This window comes from Saccostrea cucullata, unplaced genomic scaffold, assembly GCF_032062105.1.
Source record: "Saccostrea cucullata isolate Sc308-1 unplaced genomic scaffold, CSIRO_AGI_Scuc_v1 ctg2042, whole genome shotgun sequence".
NCBI classification, from domain to species: Eukaryota; Metazoa; Mollusca; class Bivalvia; order Ostreida; family Ostreidae; genus Saccostrea; species Saccostrea cuccullata.
In genome coordinates this window covers 87,111-108,810 of record NW_026926591.1, presented here as the reverse complement: position 1 = coordinate 108,810, position 21,700 = coordinate 87,111, and the positions used below count along the sequence as shown (strand labels likewise).

The 21,700-nt window shown below is 32.7% G+C and overlaps 2 protein-coding genes across 2 annotated transcripts in view; one reads left to right on the top strand and one right to left on the bottom strand.

Annotated features, from left to right (window-relative positions):
* Positions 1 to 12,278, bottom strand: part of LOC134272167 (multiple epidermal growth factor-like domains protein 11) — a 137,850-nt gene extending 125,572 nt beyond the window's left edge. Inside the window, exons 1-5 of the mRNA XM_062754418.1 lie at positions 12,227 to 12,278; positions 11,379 to 11,606; positions 9,989 to 10,243; positions 6,958 to 7,092; positions 1,664 to 1,795 (exon numbers count right to left, since the gene is read on the bottom strand). Of these exons, the coding sequence (XP_062610402.1) occupies positions 1,664 to 1,795; positions 6,958 to 7,092; positions 9,989 to 10,243; positions 11,379 to 11,606; positions 12,227 to 12,278 (802 nt within the window). The remainder of the gene's footprint in view (positions 1 to 1,663; positions 1,796 to 6,957; positions 7,093 to 9,988; positions 10,244 to 11,378; positions 11,607 to 12,226) is intronic.
* Positions 1 to 21,700, top strand: part of LOC134272169 (multiple epidermal growth factor-like domains protein 6) — an 88,133-nt gene that overhangs the window by 26,677 nt on the left and 39,756 nt on the right. The gene's annotated exons all lie outside the window — the stretch shown is intronic.

The window sequence follows — 21,700 nt, the reverse complement described above, 5'->3', positions numbered from 1 at the left end:
GAAATTTTGATAATAAATTAATTATATCAATATGTCATGCCGTTGACCAGCAACCAATACAGTATTCGGTAATACAAATGCAATTTTTACAATGAAATTGCTGAATCTAGATATGATCGCAGCACTTTCAGAAATTACAATGCGTGTACATATTAAAAAAAAAAAGACTTAACTTAGCATTTTAACTTGGTTATGCCTTTGCACTAGTGAAATGCAAAGGTTACCTCAATACTGCAGGTAAATATGCTAAATTTACGTGACTGGCGCATCACGTTACATGTACAAGTCTAAATATAAAATGTTATCGTCCTTAATATGAAGTTATTAACAATAATTACAATTATCTGAGTTAAATAATGTACTATAAATAATCGCCATCCCGATAATAAAACATATTTGATTATAAAAAATTGTCGATATGTCCATTGCGCACCGTAACTGTACTGCAGAAATTTACCTAGCATAACGAGTTCGAATACAACCGCGGGACGTAGGGACAAGTATTTCGGATGCAATTGTTTAAAGCAACCTGTCGAGTCCTAGTAGTTGCTGGCACAAAAAAGATTCCTCATTGCTGAATTGCCCGAAGGACCGATTATAACTCAAAATATGTAACTCTTACCTAGCTAGTATTATCGTCGTAGCATGAGTAAAAGATTCTATAGAGGGCCAAACATACAGGTTATTATTTACGCGCCTTTTAATGATTTCTTGTATTTGATATACTATACTTTCATTTTGCGGTGGATCTTCATTTCTCTCAAAACATCCAGTTAAATACATTTCCAGATATTTGATGGCATTCATTCTGTTGAATGCAATGATCACATATTTTGTTTAAAATTCCCCACTAACAATTATATGATATAATTTTGGAATAAGTGGCAGATAGTTTGTGTATTGTTTATCTTCCCTCTCAAGTTTTTTTTTCTCTCATGCTGCAATGCCGTTACATGCCCATTGAGAGCTGCAAATTCTGTTCTTTACTTGGCACTCAGGGTAATTGAGTAGGAAAGAATTTTTTTTTTCGATCTGATCAGCTACTGGGACACTGGACAACGGTTTATACGGTATCATCCAAAGGACCGGTTCCCACGTTCCACAGTAGGACTCAAACCCGCGACGTATGGATCAACTCCTTACTTTGCAATTCTAGAGATTCTATAGGCGACATGAGGTAGAAAGAAAAAAAAATCATTGAAAGACATTTTTTGGTCTCTTAACAAATAATGCAACATGGTATTATATATTTTTCATAACAGAACGGTTGCTTTCAGGAAAATAATTTAATTACCTATGCATTTTGCATAATTTCAGTGAAAGCCAAATTATTGAATGTATAACATTTAACAAAGAGGCATGACCATTAAGATTGATTGATTGTAAACTGTTTGACGTCCCTCTCCAGAATATTTCACTGATATGGAGACGTCACCATTGCCGGTGAAGGGCTGAAAATTTCGGCCTTTGCTCGGCACTTACGGCCTTTAAGCAGGGAGGGATCTTTATCGTGCCACACCTGCTGTGACACGGGGCCCCGGTGTATACGGTCTCATCCGAAGGACCACCCCATTTAGTCGCCTTTTACGACAAGCAAGGGGGTACTGTGGACCTATTCTAACCCGGATCCCCACGGGGTTGATCATTAAGAAGTATTAAGTACCTTCTTCACAAAATATCCCCATCCATCCAGGGTAACAATCATTGTCACACACTCCATCTGTTCTATTACAAGTCTTACATGTATCATTACAAAGATTATCACAATTTTCTCCAAAGGATCCATCTAAACAAACTGTAAAAACCAGCATTTTAGAAGGTTATGCATGATTTTAGAATTAAAGAAGTGAACAAATATACTTTATTACATACTTAGTAATATCAATAGATACCGAAATTTTGCATATGCGAAATGCCTGACGTCACAATAGCCGTGTCAGGCCTGCAGGATATGGATCAATATCACACCTTAGTACATTAAACCAAAAAAAAAAAATAATTATGACAATACGCATATTTTTGGGGCTACATGTTATCTTAATTTTAACGTTTTGAATTTATGGATAATCTATATGATAAATAAATAAAAATATTTTCAAAGTACAGATCGAGCACATTTAAATTAAAAATAAACCCACCCACGTCAGACAATTGATCGTGTACATGTACGAAGTCCTTGTGTGATTATTTATTTATTTTCATCTCAACCTAATGGATACCGTATTCTATTACTAAGTATGTAATCAACATAATAAAACATGTCCTTTTCCACATAACATCATGTATTAGCCTTCGGGTCTTCGGCCCTTTGGCTGATGTTTGTGTCTCGGGCTGATACAGCATTTGATATGGAAAAGTGTATGTATTATTCTCCCTATAGTTTTAACACAATTAAGATATGGAAATATCATACCCTTTTTTGTACAAAATAAGGACTTGCCTTGTTCACAATAAGAACCTCTAAAGCCCGCTTTACAATGTTTACAACTTCCTGATTCTATGTTGCAATAATCCTTGCAATTTATTGGACATGATTTTGAACAGTCACTTCCATAGTGGTTTGGTGATGAACAACCTTAAATGTTATATTCACACACGAATAACATCAATACTTTGAATAATTATTTTTACAAATAACATTATCATATAACATGCATGATTATGTTTATATTCGAAAATCGATATTAACATTATAGAAAAAATAATAAATTGTAATTACAAATTCAAAAACGAAACTCGGTGTAAACATCTTACCGTAAACTTCCACTTCACAAAGTTCAATAAATGCATTTGCAGAATATTCTGTTCTGTTATCATTTTTTATTGGCCTTTCGTTAAAGTAAATGACGTATTGTCCATGTACTAGGCAGCTAACATAAGCGACAGCAGGTATCGTGGCTCTTGTATAGTTAGTGTCATGAAAACATAAGTGGCCATCTTGTCTGTTTGTTGAATTCGAAACGTAAAGATAAAATCCCATAAATCGAGCTGTGTAGCCATTGTTTTTATCTGCAAAATGTTAATATGAAAACTCATGTCTTTCTTTATTTTTTTTATAATGGAATGTATATTTAAGTAGGAAGACGCATATCTTCTATTAATTAATTCATTTCATTAGAAATTGCCCTAATAATTTGCTTTTAGTTAATAATTTATCAAATCCATTTATTTGATCCTTACCTGTAATTTTATACGACTATATGTCATCATTTATCATGTAAACCATTTTTACTCTTCATTAAAATGACATTTGAAGTTGCTCTTCTATTTGTTTTTTGTACGACCGTACAGAAAGTGTGCATTGATATCATATGAACAGTTTTATTTCTCTGTATTAATTTTGTTAATAACACTAGCAAGTACAAATGTTCTGTGACTTTGAAACACACTTTTCAATCATGGAAAACTTTAAGAACAGTGCCGAAAATAGTCCATGCACAAGTGCAATTTAATATCCACTACCAAATGTTACCCTAAATTAAAACTGGACGAAGAGATAATATCTAGGGATGGCAATATGTACCCGGTTAACCGATTATTTGGTCGAAACAGTAGGAATCGGTTAGAAAATCTGTTAGGTCTCAGGTATTTCTCAGAAGGCGCTGATCGCGGGCAGGTTTTTCCAGGACCCCTTTATTTAGACTCGGTCAAAGGTATAACAAGAGGCCCATGGGCCACATCGCTCACCTGAGAAGGTTTGACCATTCTGTTCTTTACCAGATTTCCCCCTCGTTATACATAATGCATCCCCACCCTACCCCACTGATCATAATTTAGACATTTTGAAATCTACACTACCCCATGATCCTTTAATGGGCACATATGTTTCAGCTTTTTTGGCCCAGTGGTTCCCGAGAAGAAGATTTTCAAACATTTTTCCTATATATTTCTATGTAAAACTTTGATTCCCTATAATGGACCCGCCCTTCACCCGGGGGTCATGATTCCTACAATTTAGAATTTACACTACCCCAGAATGCTTCCACATAAGCTTCACTTTTTCTGGCCCAGTGGTTCTTGAGAAGAAGATTTTCAAAGATTTTTCCTATATATTTTTTATATAAAACTGATTCCCCATTGTGGCCCCGCCCTTCCCTCGGGGGTCATTATTTGAACAATTTAGAATCTACATTATACCAGGATGCTTCCACATAAGTTTCAGCTTTTCTGGCCCAGTGGTTCCTGAGAAGAAGATTTTCAAAGATTTTTCCTATATATTTCTATGTAAAACTTGGATTCCCTATAATGGCCCCGCCCTTCCCCCGGGAGTCATGATTCCTACAATTTAGAATTTACACTACCCCAGAATGCCTCCACATAAGTTTCACTTTTTCTGGCCCAGTGGTTCTTGAGAAGAAGATTTTCAAAGATTTTTCCTATATATTTTTTATATAAAACTGATTCCCCATTGTGGCCCCGCCCTTCCCTCGGGGGTCATTATTTGAACAATTTAGAATCTACATTATACCAGGATGCTTCCAGATATGTTTCAGCTTTTCTGGCCCAGTGGTTCTTGAGAAGAAGATTTTCAAAGATTTTTCCTATATATTTTTTATATAAAACTTTGATTCCCTATAATGGCCCTGCCCTTCCCCCGGGGGTCATGATTCCTACAATTTAGAATTTACATTACCCCAGAATGCTTCCTCATAAGTTTCACTTTTTCTGGCCCAGTGGTTCTTGAAAAGAAGATTTTCAAAGATTTTTCCTATATATTTCTATATAAAACTTTGATTCCCCATTGTGGCCCCGCCCTTCCCTGGGGGGTCATTATTTGAACAATTTAGAATCTACATTATACCAGGATGCTTCCAGATATGTTTCAGCTTTTCTGGCCCAGTGGTTCTTGAGAAGAAGATTTTCAAATATTTTTCCTATATATTTTTTATAGAAAACTTTGATACCCCATTGTGGCCCCGCCCTTCCCCCGGGGGTCAATTTAGAATCTACACTACACCAGGATGCTTCCACATAAGTTTCACTTTTTCTGGCCCAGTGGTTCTTGAGAAGAAGATTTTTTAATGACCCAACCCTATTTTTGTCTTTTCTTGATTATCTTCTCTTGCGAGGGGATATGTCCCTTCATTTTAACAACTTAAATTTCCCTTCACCCAAGGATGCTTTGTACCAAGTTTGGTCAATATTGGCCCAGTGGTTCTTTAAAAGAAGTCGAAAATGTGAAAAGTTTACAGACGGACAGACAGACAAACGGACGGACGGACGGACGGCTAGACGGACGGACGACGGACAAAATGTGATCAGAAAAGCTCACTTGAGCCTGCGGCTCAGGTGAGCTAAAAACCAGGGCAGAAATTAGATCCTTTGATTCGCTCACATAGATCGCTACACAAGAATGTGAAGAAACCAAATTCAGGTTCATCTGATGATGTCCTCTTATTATCCAATTAAACGTTTACTTCCAAGAATTTAGAAGTATCTCGGAATTCAGTTATAGAAGTAAAGCCCCGATGACACACGAACAGAAAATTGTGACATCGTTTCCGTAGCCTGCCAAGAGAATGAATACATTCTTTACTGTACAGAAAGATAATAAGTACTTGCTTTTGTCTTGGTCTTCAGCTCTTTGTTTGGTACGAAACGATAATATCCTCACAGCTACTTTTACTTCTACATTCATTTTTCCCGAACGTCGTTTGAATACGGTCTCTTTGATTGATTATCATTTTAATGAATTTGAATAAGGTCACCAGGAGATTACCCTGAATGGAGTTTTTTTTAGATCCTTGTGTAGTGATCTCTGTGAGCGATCAAAGCGGATCAAAGGATCTGATTTTAATCAAATTGAATACTAATAAAACAAAGTCAAAGACATTCCGAAGAAAACCAGGAAGATTCGGAACATTTCTCCTTTTAAAAAAATTCCATAAAATAAACATGAAAGCTTAATAACTCTATAAATACCTTTATTAATTTTGAAAGTAAATCTTTATGGATTTTTTGAGAAAAAAAATAATTAATTCTATTGAGCTATTATTAGCACTTACCCCAATTGTCATTATCTGTCCTGTAGTAAATTACTATGGTACGTATGCTACGGATTTCAGTAAGATTCACCCACCAAGTAGCATCTTGATAGCCATTGTTGGAAACACTACACTGACGTCCAGCAAAAGATAAATCCGTTTTTAGTCCATCAACTGCTTTTGCTGAATCTCCATATGAATAATAGATTGAGCTTTGCCAAGTCTGTCTTTTATAGGCCATATTTTCTTCAGGACAAGATTATGAAAAAATTAAGAAAGGTAATTATCAAAGAGATAATCAGTTTCCGATAGTTTAATAAAGGAAACACTGCCTTCTTTGGTGAGATTCACATGGGTATTAACCAAACTTTAGATAATTTGAGCATAAAGGACTCTCATTAGAAACATAGGGTAATTTATGCAAAACGGTAGCCCAGTATCCATAATTTTTTAACCATCTAACCATAAAGACAATGAAGTAGACAGTGAGTGCTTACATATTCGTTCCATTGTGAAAAAAGTTTTTGAATTTAGATTTTTAAAAAATGGCGTCTTATTGATTTACATTCAAGAAACCCTACTAATTTTAAAAGTCGACGCACACTGACTTCAGACACACAGACAGATGCGTCTCTACATGCATTTAAGGCATTTTAGTCATTTTTGGCTCCTGGCCTGGGGGCCATAAAACTAAAATAAACTCACTTTTGATCTCAGTGTTACATTTTGAAAAGGTATTAATCTCTAGAAAAGGAATTAATAGTCGAAAAGTGAGACTAAATATTAACAGTTTGTTCGTCTAAGTTTTAAGTCCCTAAGCCTTGACCTATGGCTTGTTGAAATTCACATTTAATTATGATATGAAAGACGTACTACATCCTTCTAGAGAGTTTGGTTGTACATACCATAATAGTTGTGTTAAAAAGAAATCAGTTCAAATATACATTTCATATATACTATTTAAGAAACTTACCTTGTTCACAATATGTTCCACTGTAACCTGGTTTACACTGCAAACAATATCCTGATTCTATATGACAGTATTCTTTACAGTTTTTAGGGCATGGTTTTGAACAATTTCCTCCATATTTCATGGGATTAGAACAACCTTTTAACAAAGAAACTAAATATAATCATATATATACTTATGGACTTTTGCGGGAAGCGCTGAAGTTTACTGTTGACAGCTTATTTTTACACTAGGACAATGTACGGAAGCTTTTTGAACGAGATGAATATTTAGCGCAACATTCAATTGCATGGAAAGAAATTAAATGTTTTATTTCTTCAAAGCACAAATCAGCTGTCCGTAGAGAAAAAAAAAAACAACTTCTGTACCCTCAACTCCCTGCCCTCCCATCTTAGTGCCCCTACCAACGTTAGGGACAAAACACTATATATGACCATTATAAATGGTTCCTTACCTAACATCATTTCTGTACATCAGTAGAATATAGGTTTAAATGCCAAAGTAGACCGTCAACTGTAAAAATCAGTGCTTCTCGCAAAAGTCCAATAAAACAATTTTTTTTTTTATGGATCATATTCAAATCAAAGTGTAAATTTTCGAATGCATTATATTTTAGGTCTTAGCAAGCTGCAGTTTTTATGTCTTTGTAATAGTTAACTTTTTTAAACATTTGAGTTTACATCATAAAAAGATGAGTAATCAAGAATTAAATTGTGAATTGTGTTTTTAGTTATTTCATTTGGTTCTAAAATTATACGGAAATAAGATAAAGTCAAACATACAAGCATGATAAAAATAACGAAGTAATCTAAGATAATTTAAAAATAAAAGATACATGTGTAAATAAAGTATGTTTCATTAATATCAAAAATAGAATCCTAAACACTGTATTTTCATATGAAACAGATATGCCGCATCCCTGATCTCTCTGCTCTGATAACTGTTTAACTACATTGCATCTGCGTTCCCTTATAGATTGAACAGAAGACAGTTAAAACCTGTAAATTAGCAAAATAGGACACTTTGATAAAAAAAATATCACAGTTTTTAAATATCTTCTCACTGCACGCATTTCTTCTTGAAAATGAAAGAGAAATGTGCAATAAACTCTCATTAGCACCCTTTATATAAAGCGCTGCTGCTTAAAAAGGAATTCGCATTATATAAGTTTAAATTTCTACTAAAACGGCAATTGTTGAGGCATGGTTAAACTTTACCTCGTATTTGTTTACTTAATAAGTCACGCTTTCGATTTGAAGAGGCAAAAGCATTTATCAAGTTGATCACAATTCTTCATTTATATGCAAAAATGGTGATGATCTATTACATGAATTGCTTGCAAAAACGCCATTTTACTTGACACCTTTATGTTTAATGTGTCAAATCTACACACAAAATCCACTGTGAAATTGGATAAATACATTTTCTCGATTATAATTGATGAATTTCATTAAACACTGGTGTTAATAGCCTAACAAAAACCTGTAATACTCTTTTGAATGATAATGTGACGTGTAACCGAGCTGATGTTACAAAATTAATGCAAAAAAATCAAAAATATATACAAAAATATTAACTCTCAATTTAGACTGAGCTACTTGCTCAAAAGTGATTCGTGGGAACGCTCAGATAACTTCTGAGAACCTAACAAAGAGAATTATATACAACAAAAATAAACTATGGGACAGGGTAATAATGAAAATCTTAATCTAGCTCTATGTGTCTCAACTATGTCTCACTGCTGGCTTACTTATTTATAATTAACTAAGTTTTACTTTATTTACTAGTATTTAAAGCTTAACTAATTGTATGATAGGGAAGGAAAGACTTGTTCAGCCACGTCTAATCCCTGTCTCACCTTATCCTTAAGTTTTCCTCAGCAGCTTCTGACTCTTGTACTGACTAACTGCGAATGCCGACAGAATGTGTTACTCCACTGAGAAGACAGTACTTTTATACCCTACTTAATTAGCATACTTAATTCTGATTGGCTAACCATAAAACTGATCTTCACTCTACTAGAGAGTTCCAAATTCAAACAAGAGTTATCTCTGATCATCACAATAACACTCTCTGTAAAAAAAAAACACTTGAACTACCTCTCACACCTCATACAAATCGTCGTTTTTACCATAGCCATGTTGACTTCTTCGTTGCGATCAATGATTTTTTAGAACCTGCTGTGTGGGATTTAGAACTATTTTTGATATTATGATAAAAAAAAAGGATTTATACGTACGCAATAAGAAATGTTTACCAACAGTGATTCATTTAACAAATGTGTTTAAGTTTTGTGTGTTATTGGTGTGTGAATCACACATAGTTGTCACGTAGGCATTATTCATGAAGCTAGCGCTTCAAGATTAAAGCAATATGAGCTGTACCTTTGAGAATTTTATTTTGCTGGGAAAATGTACTATTCTGATTAATGTGTATGCAATTAAAACCTTTATGACCAATAAGCCCAAAATAAAGTTAAAAAAATATTTCAGAAGAAATATTTCTGTACAACCGAATATACAGTTTTATATAAGAAATCATTATTGTACAGGACGACAATAATTCAATTTTGCTTCAATTTAACCTAAATAAAAATTTTCCAACACAAATATGAACAACAAAAGTTTATAAATGATTTATATTTCTGTCATTAAATTAGTTAATTACAAATTTGCAATAAAATTTTCCAATGTCATACATGCAGCTCATATTGCTTTAATATGTCTTAGTGCAAGTCTGTGTGATTCACACACCAGTAATTCACTCCAAACTTAAAAGCATTTTTTGGAATGTTTACATTATCCTTGTCTTAAGGCATAAAAATATACACAATATATTTGAATTTCTCGCTGGCCAATTTTGTTCATTTTTCAAACGTCTTTGTAGTCTCATTGTGACGTCACGTTAACACACGCTTCTCTATGTATATGTCTAAAGAAGACTAAACACGAAAATGGATTTTAGATTAATTTCACTGTTGGCTTAGTAAAATGTAGCTGATTTAAATATTGTAGTAGGAAATGCAATTACTGACCGTATACTTCGACCTCACAGAGCTCTGTATAAGCATATACAGAATGTCCGGTTGTGTAACTGTTTTTTGCGGGTCTTTCGTTATAGTAGATGACGTATTGCCCATGTATAGGACAGCTTATGTTGGCAACAGCTGGTATTGTGGCAGTGGTGTAGATTGTGTCGTGGAAACACAAAAAGCCATCTTCCATGTTTGTTGTGTTCGATATATATAAGTAAAATCCCATAAATCTACTTGTGAATGGATTTGATTGACCTAAAATTGCAGAAATCAAAGTCTTATATTGCAAAGAAAGTATCTCTAAAGTATTTAATAGGACATATGTATAAATTCTAGATTCGACTTTATTATTTAGTTTTTTTTTCAAATAAAAAAAGTTCAACCATTTATTATCTTATCATTTAAACAATGCCATTATATTGTTTACACAACAAATATAAATACAGGTAACTCTTGATGGCTCGAACTTCGATCTCTCGAAGTTCTTCATCGCTTGAAGTGAGTCTAAGGTCCCGATTTCTTTTCCCTATACAACTAAGCAAATTTACTCTTGATATCTCGAACTCTTGATCTCTCGAAACCCTTGAACCCTCGAAGTAAAAATGCAGTCCTGCTTTGCATATTCTATTGGAATTTACCCTTGAAACCTCGAAGTGGCTATGCGTATGCAATGTTGCATTATTAGCGACTTCACCAGGACATTTAAATGGCCTCAGGCAGAAGACGCGGGTCCCGAGAAACGGGATGTTTATTCAGGTGACACTTATACTTCTAGGTGATAATTGAATTATAATTAATCATATGTTGCCTTTACGCTATTAAAATAATTATCATCGACTGTCTTACGATAATTTTGAGACTCAGTGACAGTGCAAAAGAGTAAATTGAATGCAAGACGAAAAACCAAATAGTTTAATTTTTATTTCGAGTCAGTGTCAATGTTTACCGAAATATGAAACTTCAGAAACAGACTTAATGTCAATATTACGACTATTTTTGCACAAATACTTACAGAACTTCGTTTAAACGTTTAATGTAGTCAATGCTATGTAGGCCTACGACGCGGTATTAAAATGTCGTTTTCATATAACGTAGTTTGAAGTTCGTATTAAAAAGAGTAAATAAACATGAAGTGACGATGTACATTTTTTTATATACTCAATTTAATAAATATTCATCTAAAATACGAAAACATACCGTTGTTTAATAAACACATCGTGTAAATGGCTAGGACTGCATGAAAATTATTACATCCGGTAAGACTAATTTTAAAACCGGTTAACAAAACCGGAGAATTCCGGACTCTTGAAATCTCGAACTCTTGATCTCTCGAAGTTTTTTCTCGGTCCCGCGGACTTCGAGGTATCGAGAGTTACCTGTAAGTACTTACCCCAGGGTCCATTTTCCGTTCTGTAGTAGATCATTATATTGTGTATCCTGACAATATCAGTAAGGTTAACCCACCAGGTTGCATTGGTTTCCTCATCAGTTGAAACACTACACTGTTGTCCATTATAGGACAAATCTGACTTCAAACCGTCAAGAGCTTTCTCGGGACCGGATATATCGATGGAATGTGTTGAACTCTGCCAAGTGGGTTTCCGAAATGCCAGATTTTCTAAAGAAAAAAAGTCTACGTATACAAAAAAATATTGTGATGACATGTCTTGAATTCATGTGTTTAACTTTCGTTTTCAGAAATAACAGAATGGAGAAGGAAAAGTTCAAAACTATGATCGTGTCTTCAAATTAAATCGTTTTCAATTGGAAGTAAGAAATTTTTAGTACAAAATATGTGAAAAAATCAATGTGTCAATCCAACGATAAGTTTAAAAGCTGTCAATTAGAAGAGTTGCTGTACATGTAGCTATAACAAATAAGTGAAAACATCTATTACTCTCAAATACTGCATAATAGCAATCACTACACTAATTTTGATAAGATGTTTATTTCAAACGAGAAATTGTCAGACTTTGCAAATGTCGATAAGTATAGTTAGTAGTCTAACAAACACATAGGATATATATTCCGTGTCTTTAAAATACACAGATAAATTCATAAAAATAACTTTTCTCCTACTCTTTCTTTAAAATTTTCAACCATCCTACCTCTTAGAAAATAATAAAAGGTTTACAGATAAAAAAAATTCAAAATTTTGCTAAATGCGACAAAAAGGAAGAAGCAATCCATAAACGTTGTATAATAAGAGTTTGGTATAATCGGAAAAGGATTACTTACCGTATGCACAAGAGAACTTAAGCATTCCAATCAATAAAATAAGTGCATACATGACTATACATTAGAATATCCTAGTAGAATACTGCAAGTATAAAAGGATTTAAAGTTTTATTATAGTAGGGACTAACGCCTGGAGAGAGATCAAATCGTCATAAACTACATCTGTTTGCTAATAAATGAATAAATCTATTCAGAAATTTCTGCCAGCAGAATAAAAGAAGATTTCATGAGTTAAATGTCAATAATGAAAACTTCCTTTATATTATTTATTTTTAAATTTTGCTAGTGAGCATTGGTGTAAGTTTCATTCCTGTTTCATTGCTTGAAAAACATTTATTCATCTAATAATATTTATTTAAATTTCCTTATTTAATTAATTCATTTATAAAGCAATTCGAACTGAAAAAAAGTGTTTTCTTATTAGCACATCAGCTCTCAATTATTTCTTTGTGAACCTATTTATTTTCCCCAGGACATTGGAATTAATTGTAAGACGAGAATTTTCTATATAAATATTTGTTTCTTTAATTGAACTTTTTTTCACAAAACGTAGTTTCCTTAAAAATAAAAAAAAAGTGTTATGTACTAAAAATATTTTAAAAATGTGTTACACACAAGAGATCGGGAGAAAGTGTCCGTTTAGAAGTTATTTGTTAGTTTGTGTGAAGCATTATTGTTTAAATCTGATCAAATTATCCAATTATTTATTAACATTCATATCTTGAGCACATTGGTAAGGAGAGCAAGATTGTCAGAAGCCAGTCGAAATTTATAATTCACTATAATTATTATTTATGGCATATTGTATCAAATATGAACCCCCTAGCATTAATTTTGTCATTCAAAATTTATCGTTAAATTTGAATTTTTTAAAGTAAGTAACACATAAGGTATACGCAGCACAGTTAAGGTTAAAGTAAGGAGGCGGGGCCTTATCTGCACGGGAAATGTTTACTATTACATTTGTTTTGTTTCATCACATTGAAATATCTTTCAAAATGATTTATGGGTTGTAATAGGATTGCCTTTATTTAAAAAAAAAACATTTTTATGATCTATGCCTTTTTTCACCCAAACCTTCAAAACATAGAAATTAATACGGGTTTCTGAGTAATCTATAATTCATTTTAAGACCACCGGAACATATGCAAATAGTGTCCCTCTGCCCTTGCTTGTTTACATGTTTATAAACTTCCTTTCTAAAATACAACATAGCATATTTTTTTTGGAAACTATTAAATCGGGTAGTTTTTGCTGAAACTCTATAGATAGGGAAGTACATGCAGTTTAAGTAGGGTATGTTTCTATTCTTGAACCCCTTGTTGGTTGAGGCCTCGTACAGTTCAGGGTTTTCAATATAGAATCAAAAAGTAAAATAGGAGGATCATAATGGATCTATATAACAAAGATAATGTGTAAGTCGCATTTAATTTCATTCAGTGGTAGAGGAGGAGTGCGGATAAGAGACAGGCACCCCAAAGCGTAACAGATGGACAGACATCCCAATTATAATATGCAGATACCTTCCCGCTTTTTAATCGGGTTGGGGTATAAAAATGAAAGTTAATATAATGCTTAATTTAAAAATGAAATTGGACAAATTTGTGCACGAAGTCTTTATTCTCTGAAAACAGAAAAATATCCCACATACGTACATTTATGCAAATTAATCTGAAGAAGGTGACTTATTCATGTAAATAACAATTTTGCTTTAGAATGAAACACCATTTCTTTTATTTACTCCCGTGAAAGCACTTTAAAACCTTAATGCGTCAAAGAAGACTGTTTTCAGTGTTTTGATAACCATGTAAAAACACTTAAAACTAGTGCTAATTGTAACAGGAACCGTTACAGATGTTCCCCAAACGCTTCCCAACTTCATTTTGGTGTCTCATTCCCTCTTAGCTTCATCAAATAAACTAAACTCCATGCATCTTAAACTTAAACAATGTTTTCCTAAAGTATACCAAGTATATAGCAAATTGTTGCATTGCACGTGCGTACACTTGCATGCATATTTGGAATGACCATATCATTGTATCTTCACTATAATTTATTTTAATGTACTTGATATCAAGACATTTAATCAAAAAAAGTATTCGAAAATACACTAAATCAAGTGAATTTGTAATTATACGTATTGAACGTGCATGCGCGTGCATGCATGTGTATGATGACCATACCTTCTTGTAGGGATCCATTAAGAGAATCTATGTTCTAAATCCCATCCTCTTTGGCTGAAAACTAAGGGAGTTATAGCCATTTCAAGTTTTAGCCAATCAGATTGCAGCGCACTTGCATGCGCGTTATTTTATGAAAATTATTTCATATCGTATCGTAGGATATCTTAATGCAAGAGTATGTTTTAAATTTCAAAGTATTTATTTAAAAAACAAAAAAAAGATATTGAGATTTTTGTTTCAGCCAATCAGAGTGAAGCGCATGTGCATGCGCGTGAGTTCATGATAACTTGACCATGTCCTCTTGTCTATAATACTAATTTATTCTTATATTTATTTTTATATTCTGAATTTCAACACATTTTATCAAAAAATAAAAAAGTTACGGCTATATCAATTATATTGGTCATTTTACGGTGCACGTGCGCGCTCTTGAAAGCACGTGCGCGCAAAATGACCTTGATCTACATAACATGTCTACTTAGCCTTAAAAGGTTTTACCTACAACAGATGAACAGTTTACAAAATCATTCGCAGACAAATAAGTACCCAGGAAGAAGAAAACTAATAATAAGAAACAGAGTAAAAACAATATGTTCCTCAACTTCTTTTGGGGAACATAATAAATTAATTAACATACATAAACAACGTTTTTTCTTAGTCAAAAAAAGAAAAAAATATATTGGAAGTAAATAAGCTTTCTCACCCTAGGCAGAAGAATAAAGAAAGATTTCAAGGAAAACAACAACGGCATACATGTACATGACTGTTCATGTAAATACCTGCAATTTGAAACTTAGCTACACTGAGACTCAGTCTGTTATTGCTAAAGATAAAATCTTCACTCAGCAATCGTTATATTTGATATACAACGCTACGGAAATTAATTCTTCAATTTTAGGCGAACACTTAGAAGTAGCTGTTTAAAGAATAAATACACTTGTAAATAGTGTATATTTCACTGTAACATATATGAAATTAGGACTATTATACTTACTTTTTATTATGTTGGATTAATAATTTGTACGAATTATAAATCAGACCTGACATCAATTTTAATCAGCCATTTTTTAAACATTAAATGATTCATATACTGTTTTTCGTTCTCTATTCTAAAATTAATTTAGAAATGCTTAAGTATCACCCCCACCCTCACCCGATGGTAGTATTCTACCATAAAAGAAATCCAGACTTATGTGTTTAATACGATAATTTAAAATTGCGATTAATTGTTTAATATCTATTCAGAACAAATAAGAAAATAATTTGCTTGCCATACACTCTGGAAACAAACGTCAGTCCAAAATGTTATGCATTATGTATATATAAATATCTGGGGCAAAGCTTTTATCTAAGCAGTGCCTTCAAGCTGCAAATACTCCTCGTAAGAATTAGCGACTCTACTTACATCCACCAGAATAAAAAGGTCTAAATTTCAAACGTGTATTTTTGTATATATTTTGATACTTCGATAGGAAAGACAATTTTACATACATGTAAATTTGGAATAATGTACAATTGCACTCTTTAAAAGGTATGATGATTAGATTCAAAATATATACATGTATTTGAAACATACGAAGAAATATACATCGAGAAAAGTCTTTCATTGAAAGCAAGCAAGAAGAAAAGTTTTATAGAGAACCGCTTTTATTTACATGTACAGAGAAATAGTTGAATCTTTGCATAACAAAAGTAAGAGGATTTTAATGCACAAAATTGCCTATCTGCAATTTTGTAGCCCTCTCCGAGGGCTACAATTCCACCGTATCTCCGTAATGGTGCATATATATATATATATATATATATATATATATATATATATATATATATATATATATATATATATATATATATATATATATATATATATATTTTTTTTTTTAATACAGGCGATTGAAGGCAAAATAAATTTATTTTACATTAAACTTACTTTTTATAAGACGGAATTTTTATTCACTGTCAACACCATAGCCCGATAAACTCGAAAACCATGCAAAATATATCTGCGTGTTTATCAGCAGCAGCCATGACAGTTCTTGCGTGACGTACTGAGACTTTCACTTGAAATTTAGAACAACTTACATTTAATAAAGCAAATGTCTATGTATATAAACGACTGTGCTGAAATGTTTCACAAAAACATCGATAAATAAAACCATTTCAAGTGTTATTTTTACGCAAACATCGTATGTATGCTTAAAATAAGGAAATTCCTTAAAGATCCGCTACTACAGATTCTAAATTCTCATTGGCTGTCCCAAAATAAAATCTATGAAGGTCAGTAAACATGGCGGATAAGTTCAAGTTGTGATGTTGACATAAACGAAAAATAACCGATACATGGGTCATTGTGAATATTTTTGGATCGATTTATGTCTTGCATAATTGCTTTTTTGGAGTCCAGGTAAAAGATGTTAATAAGATTATTTATTACATTTATTACTGATGATTTGAGCCGAAATGCGTGCGGGAGTTACTCACTGCCGCGTTGCACCATTACAGAGATCCTGAGGAGTTGTAGCCCTCCCCCAAAACAAAACAAAAAAGAACAACAAAAGAAAAAAAAACGGTAAGTGCTACATTATTGCAGCTAAGAATTGCCTTATTTTGTGTAAGCCTAGAATTAGATAATTCAAAATTGATGACAATTTAAAAAATATCCAAGAATAAATTTGATTTTTTTCTTCGTTATCTCTATAAAATGAATGCATAAACTCAGTTTTATTAAAACTCTTTAAAGATTGGTAGAAATGACATATTTTTTTATAATTGCAGGGAAACCATAGGTCATGTTTTGAAACACAGTAATAAAATAAAAAGGACACCAAAAACAATACAGAGGCCTGTGAACCACATCCTTCACCTACATAGTCCTGCTAATTTCCATCAGCAAATTATGTCACCTATTACTTCTGAGACAAATATTGTTTTGGCTTCTATAGCTTCAACTTACTCACAGCATCTTATGATGTGATCAAATTAAGGTTTAGAAAAGGATATATCTTAGAATTTTTTTTCTCTTGAGACTTGGAATATGAAATAAAATTAGAAAATATTCGTTACATGTATTGCTTAAAGAAATAGCATATATTGACAAATCACGTTCGTTTAAGGTTAACAGATGAAAACTAATTTCAGAATATGTTTTCTTCGTGCGTTCAGTGTAATATAAACTTAAGATAAATATATACCACGCTAGGTGAATTTTTATGGAGAAAAGCAAAATCGCAAAAATCAGCCTATGTGAATTTTCTGACTTATTATCATTTGGTTTCTCCTCATATATCTATAAGAGGGATGTGTAAATGAGAGAGAGAGAGAGAGAGAGAAAGAGAAGAGAGAGTGAGAGAGATACAAGGGAATGAAAAAGCAAAAAAAGTTCTGCTGGTGGACCCGGCACCTTATTTATATCTGATCAAATCCAAAGAAGTTACAGTCCTTATGACAAATCATCGTAATCGGGAAGTCTGGGTTCGATTCTTGTTCGGGGCGCCGCGTCAAACCTAAGGCATAAGCATATATAATGACTTTTCCTCCCCCCAAGTGATCGGCATCAGAAGTGGAAATCCCGAGTCTTTCGGGTGTGACTTTAAAAACGTAGGTCCCGCCTCGCAGTAAGCGTTGGCACGACAAAGAACCCTCACTCCTTACATGTAATGGCCCTGAGTGCTGAGTTAAGATCCAAATTTGAAGCCTTTCTTTGGCATCTGGTGTAGGTCGTCTCTATATGAGCGAAAAAATATCGAATGGGCCGTTAAAAATATACAATCAATCATTCCGACACATTAAGCAAAAAGCACAAACAGTTCTGACTTTTTTAATCAAGGTTTTTTGGTTTAATGTAGAGAAATCAAGTTAGCATTAGACAACCAAGAGAAGAGAGGAATAATACAGATGACCTTAAAGTTGATCATATTTTTCTATCAACTAACAGATTGATTTTCAGATGGAATATAGAAGCCCTTTATTAAGGTAAACGTGATTGGTTAGTCAGTTACGCAGTTTGAATTGTATCTTTTTCTGCAGTATTGATTTGGGTGAGGAAAAGAAAAAAAAGACCCTTTACATTCTGATAGAATTTTGCAAAAAGCTTTTATTCAAATAAATTTTATCTGCATTATGCCTAATCTCAAATTTATAGATACATGTATAAAGTAATTTAACGAGATCTGCGAAGACTCCCTCAAAATATGTAAGAGTATAATGTGTGGCATCGTGTTCTGAAATACAGTTACCTGTATATATGTCATTAGAATGAAATAAAAACGCCAAGATACAGTAAACTTGACTTTTTATGTCAGGGAGAGAATAGTTATTTTAAAGTCCCATTTCCAAATTTATTTTACTTAAGAGAATGTTATAGCTTAATCCAAATGTCCATTTATTTTTTTTTTATATTATTTAGAATCTAATTTGTCCAAAGCTTTAAAGATTTGCGACCATAAGTTAATTTAAGTGATTGAAATTGATAGTGTACAAAACACAAACCGAAAAATAAATAATTGAAATATATTTATGTTCTCCAGTGTAATTTAACTAATTTTACAAGTTCACTGAAGATAGTTTTTTGCACATACTTCTAAATTTATGTACACCATATGACATCCAAATTAAAGTAACGCAAATACAAAGTTTGATGGATGAATTTGTCATTTATTATACATGTATAAATGACGAAAGATAATCAAAAGATACATCAGATAAAGGGGAGATCACTCTTGGAAAAATGTGTAAATTTGTACAAAACATTAGTTGATCTCCCCAGTGTAACATATTACATGAAGAAAATCCAAATAAACAATACTGATTGTAAAAAATAACAATCAGCAAAAAAGGTGGCAGACAAAAACTGCCTTGGCAGATAAACAACTGCCAAAATAAAAACATATTGTATAATTATATATAATGTGCGTAAAGGAATATAACGAAGGCAAGTAAATAAGATGGATATGTGATCTTTTGTAAGAATTTGTATATGTAAGAGGTGTTCGTTTTCTATTTTAAATTTGCTTAGGGTAGATTAATATATATTTTATTAATAAACCGACCAAGAATGCGTGTGGAAAATGCCCTCAAATATGGAATACTAGTAAATTTAACTTTTCTTTTTAATTTTCTCGCTTCCCTTTTATTACTTACATGCATTTTGTTATCAAGTAATCTTTACATGACCAATCATCACTTTACTAATCAAACCAATGTTTGGGTACACAAGAATACTCCATTTGTATAACACAAAGTTAACAATAATCTAGTCGGCTGTGCGATAGGGATTAATGTGACACACTTTAAAATATTATGAATGACCGTCGAGTGCTCAAAAAGAGTCATGTGATTTCATAACAAATATTCATTAATAGCCAAGCTTGAGAGAACCCTTTATATGAATTATTTTACTTAAGTACATCATATACTGAATGAAATTAAAACTAACTCCACAATGATATATTTTGAACATATTTCAAACATTTGGGGCGCCTTTACAAGGTTGCGTAGGAAATGTATTCGTTATCGCGGTAAGGAGCTACATCTACATATACCCAAACAGAAAAAAAGCCTATCGGATCATGCTAACAACTCATGTGTAAATCATGGTTTTGATATGATTTCGGTATAGGAAAATTTCACATGCAAATGAGCTGATGGATCATGGTTCTGAGATAATCTGTTAAACTAAGCAACTAGCAAGAAAACCATGATCCTGGTATGATCTGTTGTAGAGCTAACAACTCGTATTAAAACCATGATCCTGGAATGATCTGTTGTAGCTAACAACTCGTATTAAATCCATGATCCTGGTATGATCTGTTGTAGCTCACAACTCGTATTAAAACCATGATCCTGGTATGATCTGTTGTAGCTAACAACTCGTATCAAAATCATGATCCTGGTATGATCTGTTAAATTGAACAGGAAAATTCTACTTCTTACACAATTTAACTTAACACTTTGATATTTGCAATAAAGTTCTCTCTAATATTTGATAAATAATTTCAGTCACCAAAAATTAAGAAAAATATTATACACAAATGTCACATGAACCATGACGTCATATAGATATAATCCCAACAAATGATCTTCCTTAATAAGATGAAGATTTAAATATAAAACATTATCCAAACTATTCACTGAATTTTTTAAGAACAGAATCACAGAAATCCATTCCTCTTAAAGAATAATCCGGAACTCATTGAAATCACTGTTTATTTATGATTCTGTAAAAGCACATAATTACAACATTTGTTCACTACAGAATCAGCAGAGTGGTGGATCTATTATTCAGAATCACAAACACTGAAAAGGCTCTCAATTAGGTAGTCTATCCTCTGATATAAGCTCTTTATATGTGTATATAAGCACCCTGAAAAGAAACGTAGAGAAAGTGGTATTTATTTATCGATCAACATATCATTATCTTTAGATCATGAAAATATGAAATATTCAATTACTTTCCCCATTGCATTAGTGGACAGAATTAGATTAATCACCAAAAGAATACTATATATTGTTGAAATGTAATATTATTTACGTACACAAATTTTGTCTTCACCAAAGGCGGGTCTTTGGAATTTGGTAATTTGAATGCAACTCAGATGTTAATCATGAAAATGGAAATGTCGGTAGCTGCAAAAGAATTTCATTTTTATAAATAAACATTTTATATGACGATTAACATGTACATGTACAACAAATATTTGAATCAAGGAGGTCAATTTGATGCTTAAATTAAGTTTTCAATTCAAATCCATGTAAAGCTTTGCTATGTCTCTTCTACACATTTACAAAGAAAAAATAAATCACGCACTTGCTGGTAGAAACTAGAAATTAAAAAAAGGTCAATAATAAAATTAATGAATTATACTCACCGAGTATAGAGTTAATAGTCCAGCACTTATTTTTATTGCTTATATGATGCAAAGGCTTTTATTTTAAATCGGCAACAAGAAAACGCGCACATCTTGTTTATCACAATTCAAATTCTGACCTAGATAAGCTGCAAACCACTGTACTACAGCGTGCTGCCCGGCAGGAGAATTGCATAACAAGGTTACTATGACTCTGAAACTGACCAGTGATCCAATCCTAATCTAATGCCTCAAAGCTAGATTGGGAGTGGATCGTTAATATTACTTGAAGAGAAAGAGTTTTAATAAAATCCTGGCTGCGTTATTTTAACAAAATACATGTGGGCTATTTTAAGTATGAATTATTGTATTTGTTTGTCATTTCATTCAACTTCAAAAAAATTATTGTCTTTGTAACTATACCTGTACATGCTGTGTGCATTTTA